Below are 12,114 nucleotides of genomic sequence, written 5' to 3' on the forward strand. Positions count from 1 at the left end.
TTAAAACAGTGCGGCGCTGACACGGGAACAGGATGCTGAGAGAGGAAACAGGCTGGTGTAGATGTGGGAGTGGAATAGGGTGTGAAAGTGTCGTTTAAAATCAGTGGAGAGCCGGCTGACGAGGCTCAGTGGCTGACCTGTGAACCTGGAGGTCATGGTCTGATTCCTGGTCAGGGCACACGTCCGGGTTGCGGGCTCCATCCTCAGTGTGGGGCCTGCAGGAGGCAGCCAATCGATGATTCTCTCTCATCATTGATGTTTCTATCTCTCTCCCTCATGTCATCTCTGAAATCAATAAAACATATTTATAAAATAAAATCAGTGGAGAAAGGTAGTTGATTCTATAAGGGCTCAAAGCAATTAGTGATTCATTTAAGAAAGGTAAGCTAGATCCTTACCTCACAGTCACTAAGATAAATTCCCTGAGGAATTAAACAAACAGCTGTAAGTATGTTTGAAAAATATAGGCGACTCTGTGTATGGTGTTGGTTTTCTTAAGTCAGACACAGGAAGTGCAACCCAAAAAGGGAAAGACGTGTCCTAACCGGTTTGGCTCAGTGGATAGAGCGTCAGTCTGCGGACTCCAGGGTCCCAGGTTCGATTCCGGTCAAGGGCATGCACCTTGGTTGCGGGCACAGCCCCAGAAGGGAGTGTGCAGGAGGCAGCTGATCGATGTTTCTCTCTCATCAATGTTTCTAGCTCTCTATCCCTCTCCCTTCCTCTCTGTAAAAAATCAATAAAATATATTAAAAAAAAAAACAAAAAGGGAAAGACGGATGGGTCTGACTACATCAAATGTCAAGATGTCTGACCAAAGCAGCCTTATTCACAATCACCCCAAACTGGAAGCAGCGAAGGTGCCCTTCAGCGGGTGATGGGGATGAGCTGAGGTGCACCCCGACGGGGGAGCGTCATTCAGCACCAAACAGCGATGAGCCAGCGAGCCACGGAAAGACACGGCGGCACCGAAACGCACATCGCTGGGTGGGAGAAGCCACTCTGTGATCCCAACAATCCCACGTTCCGGAAGAGGCAACACTACGGAGACCATGAGAAGATCAGTGGCCGCCCGGGCTGGGAGGAGGGAGCGAGGGAGGAGGGTGGGGTACGGGGATTTTAGGGCCCGGAGCCTATTGGGCACAGGACTGGGGTCCCTGTCTCTATACAAGTGTCCAAACTCACAGCACGTGCAGCACCAACAGTGGGCCAAATGTACACCGTAGATTTAGTTAGTAACAATGCCGCAAGCCCTGGCTGGTTCGGCTCAGTGGATAGAGCATCGGCCTGCGGACCGACCGGTCCCAGGTTCGATTCTGGTCAAGGGCACATGCCTGGGTTGCGAGCTCGGTCCAATGTGCAGGAGGCAGCCGATCAATGATTCCCTCTCCTCATTGATGTTTCTGTCTCTCTCTTCCTCTCCCTTCCTCTCTGAAATCAATAAAAATATATTTTTAAAAATGCCTCAGTACTGGTTCATGAATTGTAACACATGAACCCCACTGACTGTGGGGCGGAGAGAGGGGGCATATGGGAACTCTCTACTATCTGCTCAGTTTCTCTGCAAACCTAAAGCTGCTCTAAAAATAGAGTCTATTTTTAACAAAGGAGGCCTCGGTACTGGGAAAAGACAAGCAGGAAACCATGTGGAGTCCACGCAGCAGACGGGATTAGTACCCAAGACCTACAAACAATTCCTACCACGTGATCATGAAAAAGGATTTTTAAAAAGAAAGCTGACAAAGGATACAGACAGGCAAATCCATAGAAGAAGAAACAGAAATGTTAACAAACGTGAAGATGCCCAGGCTCACTAGCAATGAGGGAAATATGAGACGTAGAGCAATGTCGGGCTGCGTGTTTCACCGTGCGATGGGCGAGATCGTCAGCGTTTCATCATCTCCAGCACTGGCCCGCGAGAAGGAGCTCATTGCAGCATTGCTTATAGAGCAAAATCCTGGAGGCAACTTCAATGCCATCAGTTGATGGGACACATTAAATATGGCACCTCATTATCAAGGCATCCCATGCAAGTTCACCAAAAAACGGTGTCAAGGAAATAAACAAAGCTATCCGCAGGCTTGCCCCCTCGTCCTCCTTCCCACAGAGGCAAGGCCGAGGCGGGGGAGGGGGGGGGGGCGGGCAGCTCAGGATGGGGTCTCGGTGTCCTCAGGCCTGGCACAGAGAGCCTGGGGGGTGCCGAGCCTCTGGGGCTCCTGACGGGACTCGGCACCTGTGTGTCACCTCCCCCTGGATGTCCTGCCTCAGTGCCCCCAGCAGCCCTGGAGGGCAGCCCTCACCTGGGGTCAGAGAGCAGGGGAAGTGTCCACGCGAGGCTGACACCAGCCCGGAGCACAGGCCCCGCCTCTGTGCTCTGTGCCCATCAGGCCTGGGCCAGGCGGCTGGACGGAGACACAGGTGCCGGAGCCCCTGAAGGAAGTTCCATGATCAGGGCCAGGCACTTCAAAGTGTTGTTATGAAGATCAAAAGAGGCAAAAACGGAAGTGAGGGTTGGACAGGGTGCTTGGCCACAGTAAGTGCATACGCATCCCGCATCCCTGGCTCCCTTCTTCCTCTTGCCAGCGACCCCTTCCCTCCTCGGTACCGTGTCGCTCCCTCTGCAAGTCGGGTCCGTGCCAGTCGGCTGTGCACCATGGCACCGTGAGGGCTCCAGTCGCCGCATCCACACGGGGGCGCGGCCTGGGTTTATGAGCGTGCCCAGTGGGCACCAGGCACGGAGGCTCCTTGGTTTACCCCCCTCCGCTCAGCTGTCACATTCTCATCCGGGAGTGGAAAGCGCTGAGGCTCAGAGGAGGGAGGTGCCCTGCGGGGAGATGTGCGGGAGGGGCTCTCGCTCAGACCCTGGAACAGAAGCTCTCCCAGCCCGTGGGCTCACAGACTTGACTGTGAGCCGCAGAAAACCACGCACCGACCCCTGGGGTGCACACAGCCTCACCTTGCTTGCTGACTCCCTCTCTGCTCCCCCACAGGCCTCCTGGGAATGGTCGCCCACATGATGTACACGCAGGTGTTCCAGGTCACCGTGAGCCTCGGCCCTGAGGACTGGAGGCCCCATTCCTGGGACTACGGGTGGTCCTTCTGGTAAGTGGCTTTGACCTTCAGACACAAGAGGCCCGAGGCATGCTGGGACTTCAGCAGCTCAGCCCAGGTTTTGGGGGGGTGGGCGGGCAGAGGGAAGGGGGGTGAGCCCGGAGTCCAAAGGGTAGACAAAGTCTGCCGCGTGGACCGGATCGGGCCCACTATCGTTTTAATCAGCCTCAAGCTAAGAATGGTTTTTACACTTTTAAATTCTTGGAAATAAATCAAAAGAAGAAGAATCTTTTGTGAAATGTGAAAATTATGTGAGATTCAAATGTATAGTGTCCATAAATAAAGTTTTATTGGGACACAGCCACGCGCTTCATTGATATGTAGTCTACGGCTGCCTTCCCGCTGCAGGGACAGAGGTGGCGGCCCACAAAGCCTGAAATATTTACTGTCTGGCCCTTTACAGGGGAAGTTTGCCAGCCCCTGTCTTTTTTTTTAAAAAAAAAATAAATTTTATTGATTTTTTACAGAGAGGAAGGGAGAGAAATAGAGAGTTAGAAATACCGATGAGAGAGAAACATCGATCAGCTGCCTCCTGCACAGCCCCTACTAGGGTTGTGCCCGCAACCAAGGTACATGCCCTTGACTGGACTCGAACCCAGGACCCTTGAGTCCGTAGGCCGACGCTCTATCCACTGAGCCACACCAGATAGGGCCAGCCCCTGTCTTAGAGGCTGTGGAGGTGGAGGTGGAAGCTGGCGAGACCTGAGGTGGGCGAGCCGTGGGGGGTGCTGGGTGGTCCCAAGGGTGCGAGGACCCCAGTGAGGGCTCCGAACCGCAGAGCACGGTGTGCGAAGGCAGAACCAGCCAGGATCCCTTTGCTTGTGAGTGGTGGGCTCCCTCGCTGAGTAAACAGGGGTTTGTACTAGTGCTTGGGGACCAGAGGGGGCATGGCTTGTCACAAGGGAAACCCCACCCACACTCGCCTGAGCAATGAGGAAGCACGGGTTCCCGAACATGGGGAGCGTAGCTGTGTGTGGACTTCAGGACCCGTTTGACCAGCGTCGCTGACGTCACGGGGCTGAGTGTCCCCTCTGTGGCCACTGAGCATTGCCCCCCACATGCCGACTCCACTCCTGGCCAGGCTCCCGGGGGGCGGGGGGCTGAGGGGGGAGGGACGGTGAGAAAGCTCCTCCTTCACATACAGGGCTGGGGAATGGGGGGCTTCCCTTTCCCCAAAGTCACTACAGTCCCCAGCCTCCCTCCCATGAGCCCAACTCAGGCCACTTTCTCTCTTGAGCCACCACCACAACGGGGAGTGTCACGAGCTAATGGCTCAGCTGACCAGGCCCGTGTCTGGGCTGCAAATGAGTTAGACTCTCGAATGGCGAGCGGGTGGCCTGGGTGCTGGGTGAGCTACCGAAACGCCGGCTTCAGGCGCGGCTGGCTCCAGGTGATGAGCTGGTTCCTTAGCGACTGTCATCCTCCCCCTCTTCTCTGCCTCCATTCCCTTTGTGTTGGTTTCGTTCACCAGGAGCTTTCCCCCAAGTGGTGGCACAAAGGGTCACCACGCTCAGTTCCAGGCCTTCACCCTACAAATGCAGCAGGACCAGCAGAGAGAGGCCGTCCTCACACCCTTTCCAGCCCAGACCCGGGTTCTGCCTTTCTCGGGCTTGGCTTAAGTCATGTGACCATCCTTCAACCAGTGATTTAGACCCTGAGGAGACAGGGCTGCTCTCATTGGCCTGGCCTGAGTCACATGCTATTGGCCCCACCCAAACCCTTGGACAGAGAGAGGAGGGGGGGGTCCCCCAGAGGAAACCTGGGGGTGGGGGGGGGCTGTTATCAGAAGGAGTGTGTGCTGGAGAGACCCTGACCGCAGTTGCCCAGTGCCCAGGGGTTCCGTCTGCCTCTGGTGGCTGAGCCATTTACCCACTCGGTCATTCAACACGTACTCACTGAGCACTTACGGGCCGGCCGCTCTCCTGGTGTGTGTGTGTGTGTGTGTGTGTGTGTATGGGGGGGCGGGATGGGGGTACAGCAGTGCTAGGACAGCACTGCAGGGGCATTGAGATGAGTGACCTGTGCTCTGTGCAATGATGTGGACTCTTCTGGGAGACGAGGGGGTACATGGGGAGGTCACCACACACCACGGTGGGAACACAGAGCAGGGCTCACTCACACAGCTCCTGGCAGGAGGCCCAGGGAGGGTTTGCTCAGGAAAGCTGTCAGAGGAGGGATGGACAGTGAGCCGGGAGGGGGCACGGCAGCCGGGGAGGTGAGAGGGCACCTCAGGGAAAGGTGGTCGGCTGTCAGGAAGAGCGATGCCTGAGACAGACCCAGTGCAGACCCTGGGGACGCCCGCGACATCCCCTCCCCCTGCATGGCTCTGCCCCCTTAAAGGGACCCTGGCCCGTCAACACCACCCCTGATCCCCTTTAAGGAGACCCGTGACAGCGGAACCAGCTAAAGCTCTGACTCCCTTTACCCATCCCTCCTTTCCCACCAGCAGCTCCTCCTTAGACCTTCACCTTGGGAGGTAGTCACCCCGCGCTAGGGAGGGAGACAGGAGGGGAGAGAACAGTTGTGGGTGCTGACTCCGTGCAGGGAGCACAGGTGTGTCATCACAGCCGTGCTGGGAGTGGAGTGACGGAGGCAGGGGAGCTGCAGGGCGGCGTCCAGGGGACCTGCCTGTGGGTGGCGGCGCTGGGGCGGGCCCAGGTGGGGGCTCCAGACCCCTGCTTTCAGCCCCTGGGTGCGGCCGGGGAGATGATGGGGACAGACACCGCTCCTGTGCGCCTCCCGCACTGTTTGACGCGTGCACATGCTCTTCTGATGTTACCGTTACCGATCTGAAATGTAACACGGACAGTAACCCCATGTTGCAAATGTGGAAGCTGAGGCTCAGGAAGGTTAGGTCACCGGCCCAGGACTCTGAACCGCCTCCTCCCACCGGCCTCTCTTTCCCAAAGCCCTGGCTCTCCACCCTGGCACTCGGTGCCGAGACCCGAGCTGCAGGAGTCGGCCACGGGCACCTTTTCCCGCCAAGCCGAGTCTCCTGCCCGGCTCCGCTGCTCCCCAAGGGCTGCCCCGCCCCCAAGGGGCAGTGAATTCCCATTGGACTTATTTAAGACGGGGGCCCGACGTGTAGCCCCTATTAGGGCTGACCCATTTCTCCTTGTCACCGAGGCCCGCAAGATGGACCAGCCCCATTTTTCATGCCTCGCATCTGGGGCCTGGCAGGGCCTTGCGGTGTCATCTCTCTAGTTTAATATGTGTGAGGCCATTTGTCACAATTCTGGCCCCAGAGCCCCAGGCGGCCGCGAGGAGACAGCTCCAAGGCAAGACAGGCCCGGCCTCCGTCACGGGCCCAGCGGGAAGGGCCGAGCATTCCGCCGTGCCGGCTGGGCGGCCGGGAGGGCCGCTGCTCAGGGAGGTGCAGGTGCAGGTGCGGTGAGGAGTCTGACCGAACCCATTAGCGAGGCCTCACTCACGCCGCTGCGCAGTGCTGGGCGAGGGGAGCGGGGGCGGCTGGCGGAGGGTGGCCTCTAGCGCAGATCCTGCCTCTGACCTTCACCTGCTGTGGACCCTGCCAAGCCACGCCCCCTCCCGTGCCTCAGTGTCCTCAGCTGTGACACGGGACGGCCTGAGTGCGCCCCACGGAGCCTGTGAGCCGTGCTGCCACTCTCTATGGATGCAAACCCGACACACAGTGGAAACTCATGATGATCTCTCACGGCTCCGTGGTTGGCTGCGCTCAGCTGGGGGCCTGGCGCGGGGCCCTCCGTGACGCCTCAGACGGATGTCGGCGGTCTGGGCATGCAGATGGCCCCTGGCAGCGCTGGCAGGTGGCGAGGCTGGCGCCGGGGGCTCCCCTGGGGCTGTCAGTGGAGCGGCTGCCCCAGCACGGTGTCTGGGCCCCTGCGGGGAGCAAGGGTTCCCAGAGATCCTAGCGGAGGCTACAGGTTCATCTTATAGCCTTGCTCCGGGCGTCCCTAGCAAGTGATGGGGCCAGATTCAAGGAGAAGGGGCTGCACAAAACCCCAGCCCAGGAGCGGTGGCTCATGGGGCCTTCGTTGGAGACAAGCTACCGCCAGGACTACGGGAAGCCACGCCCGTGGGCACACAGCACGGGGACGTGCCCGGGGAATGTGGCATTAAGACAAGCCTCAGCTGCTCCTCTCTGGAGGAGGGGTCAGGGTAGCGCAGGTTCCGGGGGGCGGCTGTGAGGACTGTGGGGCCAAGCTCCTCCAGTGCTTGTGTGCAGTGTGTGCTCGACTAGGGGCAGCGATTACACACGTGGAGTGACATTGGGCCTTGCTTGTTGCGAGGCATGTGGCCCAAATCTCCAGGAGCATGGCATCCCATGGCAAGCAGCCCCCATCCCTGGCTCCCCAGGCTCCACCCCCACCCCCACCGGACTCGCTGCTCGCCTTAGCCCCCAGAACTTCAGTGTTTGCTTAGGACCCAGCCCTGGCTGCTGTCTCCCCTCACTCCCCCACCGCCTCCTTTGGCCCTGCCTGAGCTTTGGGAGCCCCATCCCCGCCCTGAGCTCCGGACCCTCCAGCCTCCTGCCTGCCTGCTCCTGGCAGCTCTGAGTCTCAGCTCTCTCCAGGTCTCCCTGTGGCCATGCCAAGGCAAGCCCCCTCCCCAGCCCCTGGGAGCAGGATAAAACTAAGCTTGGTGCCACCCACTCTGTGCCAGGCCCGGCGGGAGACGCTTTCCGAACCTGAGCTGATAGTCCTGCCATTGACGCCCTCGGAGGAGGCACCAGGCCCACCGGCTGGACAGGGCACAGCCTCAGAAAAGGCAAAGGCCCAAGTCACACAATGGCCTCAGAGGCTGCAGACTACAGACAGCCCAGGGCTGAACCCTGCCTGCCAGTGATCGGCTTGGCCTGCCACAGTGTTATTTAAATGTCCGCATTTGTGTTTAACATCTAAAAAGGTAAACATTTTACATAAAAATTCAGGCCTCTAGCTTCCCTTGACCATTAGAAGCTACGTCCGTGCCTAACTTGCATCTGCCCTCCAGTTCGCCCCAGTCCCCACCAATCCCTGTTGCCTGACACTTACACTTTCCTCACTTAGTCATCCACCTGACCCTGTGGGAACTGGAATAGCCACATGTCAGTTTTCCTGGTGATGGCGGGAGAGCAGAAAGCTAGTCACTTTGTGCTTCTGTTTTGCGCTTGATCCCCAACGTGGAGATGGGTGGAAAAGGGACCCCTCTCACCACGGCACACACAGTGAAACCCTGAGCACTCATTCTGCAGACTGAGGGTGGGACTTTGTGGCATACATGAGCTAGAAGCACAGAGAGGTGACGCGCTTTGGCCCAGGTCACACAGCATTAGAGCAGCACGTTGGGCCAGGTCCCGGGAGGGTGGTGCCTCTCCGTTTGTTTCTGGAGCCCCATCTGCGTGGAGTGCAGTGGCTTCGCGGCTACCTCTTCCCTCCCCTCCCCCACTGCCCAGTCTCCAGGAGCTTGGGGAAGCAGGACACTGGCCCTGTACTCTCTGGGGGCCCAGGACGCCCTGCTCTCTCTGCTGGGCTTAGCTGGCATTTCGGCATGTTGATCCCTTGGAGGGTGGTGACGGGAGGTTTGCTGCTGTGACCTTAGAAGATCTTTGGCCCCAAGAGCCATTGGCGAGGTGTTCGCTTGTGTCACCACTCAGCGGCTGTGTGGTCAGCAGGGAGCTCTGGTTCTTTCTCATCTCCCCTGAGGCCGGTGACCCGGGCCTCCTTTTCTCCAGACCGGGGTGGGTTAGGAAAGATGTGAGCGCCCTGCTGGCCGCGGATGGACTAGCCCGGCTCCAGGCCTGCGGTCATCAGCTCCTGATTCCATCAGCCTAGGGCCTCCGGGTGGCCTGGACACCGGTGCTCTGCACAGCGACCCTGCGCCCGTCTGGCCTGCAGGCGAACGAGGGCTGGCCAATGAGTGATCAGTCAGTCTTCCCGCTGAGCAGGGCCTGGGATGGGCTTCCTGGCATCCCTGCGTCTCTGAGTCTGTGCCCCCAGCGCCCCCGGCCCTGCCCTCAGCTCCCAGAGGATAGAGTGGCTGACAGCCACCCCCTCCTCACCTCCCCTCTCCTCCCCACAGTGTCCGCTCTGCTCTTGGCTCAAAAAACCAGGCCACCCCCCCCACCTACCCGACTGCACCAGCTCAGAAATGCCAGCTGCAAACACCAGCAGGTGTTCTGGCCCCGAGGTTTTCACGCTGCACCCTGGGTGGGCGCCACTCCCCCTCCCTGCGTGGGTGGTATCAGAGGAGTGATGGAGTCAGGATCTTCAGCAGGTGCCTCCCCGTCCCTGTGGTGCCAGCGGAGGCCACTGGAGAGAGCAGTGAGGCGGGGTGGGGTCCGCAGAGCCTCAGGAGCCAGAGCTCCCACCCTGCCCAGCAGTAATAAAACCATCTTCCCACCTGGGTCAGTGAAAACCACCTCAAGGACCCTGGGACTATCACAAAAGATCTAGCGTTGGAGTTCTGGAAGAAGAGAGGAGGATAAAAACACTCAAAGGAATAAAGGCTGGACACTCCCCCAAATTTTAAAGGACATAAAGGTACAGAGTTAAGAAGTGGAGGGAATCTCCAAACAGGATAAACATAAACCCAAAGAAATCCATACATTGTAGTCAAACTTAAAGACTAAAGTCAAAGAAAACAAAATATTGAAAGCAGCAGGAGAGAAGCAGTACCTTAACCATAGAAGACTAACCTAAATGAGGGTGGGTTTTGCATCAGAAACAATGGAGGCTAGAAGGAGGTGGCACCGCATGTTTCAAGTGCTGAATGAAAACAACGGTCAATTCGTCAATTCAGCATTGTGTTTCTAGCAAAAATATCCTCCGGGAAAGGGAAGGGGAAATCAAGACATTCTCAGGTGAAGGAAAACTAAAAAAAAAAAAAAGTGTTGCCAGCAGGTGTACCCTAAAAGAAGGGCAAAAAGACATTCTCTAAACAGAAAAAAAAAGATTCTTTTTAAAGAAGCAATCTTGGAACAGCAGGAAAGAAGAAAGAAAATTTTACTCTCCTCTTGAGTTTTCTAAATAGAGGGGAACTTTCACCTGGCTGATGTGGCTCAGTGGTTAAGAGTTGACCTATGAACCAAGAGGTCAGCAGTTCTGTTCCCAGTCAGGACTCATGGCTGGGTTGCAGGCTCGATCCTCAGCAGACGGGGCCGGGGCAGGGCAGGGGGTGTACAGGAGGCAACCTATCAATGATTCTCTCTCATCATTGATGTTTCTCTCTTGCGCTCTTTCTCTATTCCTCTCTGAAATCAATTGAAAAACAGGAAATATTATTTTAAAAAAATTTAATAAAGGGGAACTTTTAAAATATGATAAAGAGAATCTACCTAAACACCGACAGCTAACATTGTACTCAGTGGTGAAGATAAATGCTTTCCATCTAAGATTGGGAGCATCACTCATACTCCATGTGCTGCTGGAGGCTCTTGCTTGTGCAATAAGACATGAAAAGTAAATAAAAGGCATACAGATTGGAAAGGAAGAAGTAAACTATATCTATTTGCAGATAACATGGTTGTCTATGCAGAAAAATCCATGAAACCTACATGTAAAAAAATGTCTAGCCCAGCCAGTATGGCTCAGTGGTTGAGCATCGACCTATGAACCAGGTGGTCACGGTTTGATTCCTGGTCAGGGCACATGCCTGGGTTGTGGACTCAGTCCCCAGTGTGGGGTATGCAGGAGGCAGCTGATCAATAATTCTCTCTCATCACTGATATTTCTATCTCTCTCTCTCCTTCTCCCTTCCTTTTTGAAATCAATAAAAATATATTTTTAAAAAATGCCTAGACCTAATAAATGAATTCAGTACTGTCTCAGGATACAAGATTAAACTATGAAAATCTATTATATTCTATAAGCTAGTAATGAACAGTTGGACAAAGCTAAACATACAATACCATTTACACTGAAACAAGTGAAATACATGGTAATAAATCTAACAAAACACCTTCAGGATTTGGAGGCTGAAAGCTACAAAATGTCAATGAAAGACGATCTAAATAAATGGAGAGCTATACCATGTTTATGACAAAGATGTCAATTCCCCACAAGTTCGTATACAGGTTTAATGCAATTCCTATTAAAATGTCAGTGTAATTTCTTATAGATATAGACAAGATTATGATAAAATTTATTAAGAATGTCAAAATTTCCTACCTGGTTTGGCTCACTGGATAGAGCCTCAGCCTGCAACTAAAGGTCCCAGGTTCAGTTCCAGTCAAGGGCACGTACCTCAGTTGCAGGCTCGATCTCCAGCCCCAGTCAGAATGTATGTGGGAGGCAACCAATCGATGTGTCTCCCTCACAGCAATGTTTCTATCTCCGTGTCTTTCCCCCTCCCTTCCACTCCCTCCAAAAATCAATGGAAAAATATTCTCGGGAGAGGATTAACAGCAACAACAAAAGAATGGCAAAGGAAACTAAAATAGCTAAAACAATTTTGACGAAGAAGAAAAAGTGGGAGAAATCAGCGTACCCAATTTGAAGGTTTATTGTATAGCTACAGTAATCAGACTGTGGTGTCGGTGGGGAGATAGACACCCAGATACATCAATGGAACAGAATGAAGAATCCAGAAATAGACCCGCACAAATATGCCCAACTGGTTTTTGACAAAGATGCAAATTCATTCAGTGGAGGTGAGAATAGCCTTTCACAAATGGCACTGGAGCTATTAGACATTCATAGGCAAAAAAAGTAAAAAATCATTCTTGATCTACACTTCATATCCTGTTTAAAATTTAACTCAAGATGCATCATAGACCTAAATTTAAAATGGAAACGTATAAAATTCTTAGAAAAAGAGGAGAAAAATCTTTGGGATCTCGGCCTAGACAGAGCATCCTTAGACTTGACATCAAAAGCATTGAAAAAATTTGATAATTGGATTTCATCAAAATTAAACACGTTTGCTCCGTGAAGGACATTGGTAAGGGGTTGAAGACACAAGCTGCAAGCGGAAAGAAAAGATTTGTAAACCACATATCTGACGAAGGACGGGCCTGCAGGCTGTGTCTAAACGCCCAGAACGCAACGG

At 54.7% G+C, this 12,114-nt stretch overlaps 1 protein-coding gene across 4 annotated transcripts in view; it reads left to right on the top strand.

Annotated features, from left to right (window-relative positions):
* Positions 1–12,114, top strand: part of GSG1L (GSG1 like) — a 183,794-nt gene that overhangs the window by 140,580 nt on the left and 31,100 nt on the right. For all 4 annotated transcript variants that reach the window (XM_059692467.1, XM_059692469.1, XM_059692468.1 and 1 more), the window contains exon 4: positions 2,988–3,099. In XM_059692467.1, coding sequence (XP_059548450.1) covers positions 2,988–3,099 — 112 coding nt within the window. The remainder of the gene's footprint in view (positions 1–2,987; positions 3,100–12,114) is intronic.

This window comes from Myotis daubentonii, chromosome 4 (assembly GCF_963259705.1).
Source record: "Myotis daubentonii chromosome 4, mMyoDau2.1, whole genome shotgun sequence".
Lineage (NCBI taxonomy): Eukaryota > Metazoa > Chordata > Mammalia > Chiroptera > Vespertilionidae > Myotis > Myotis daubentonii.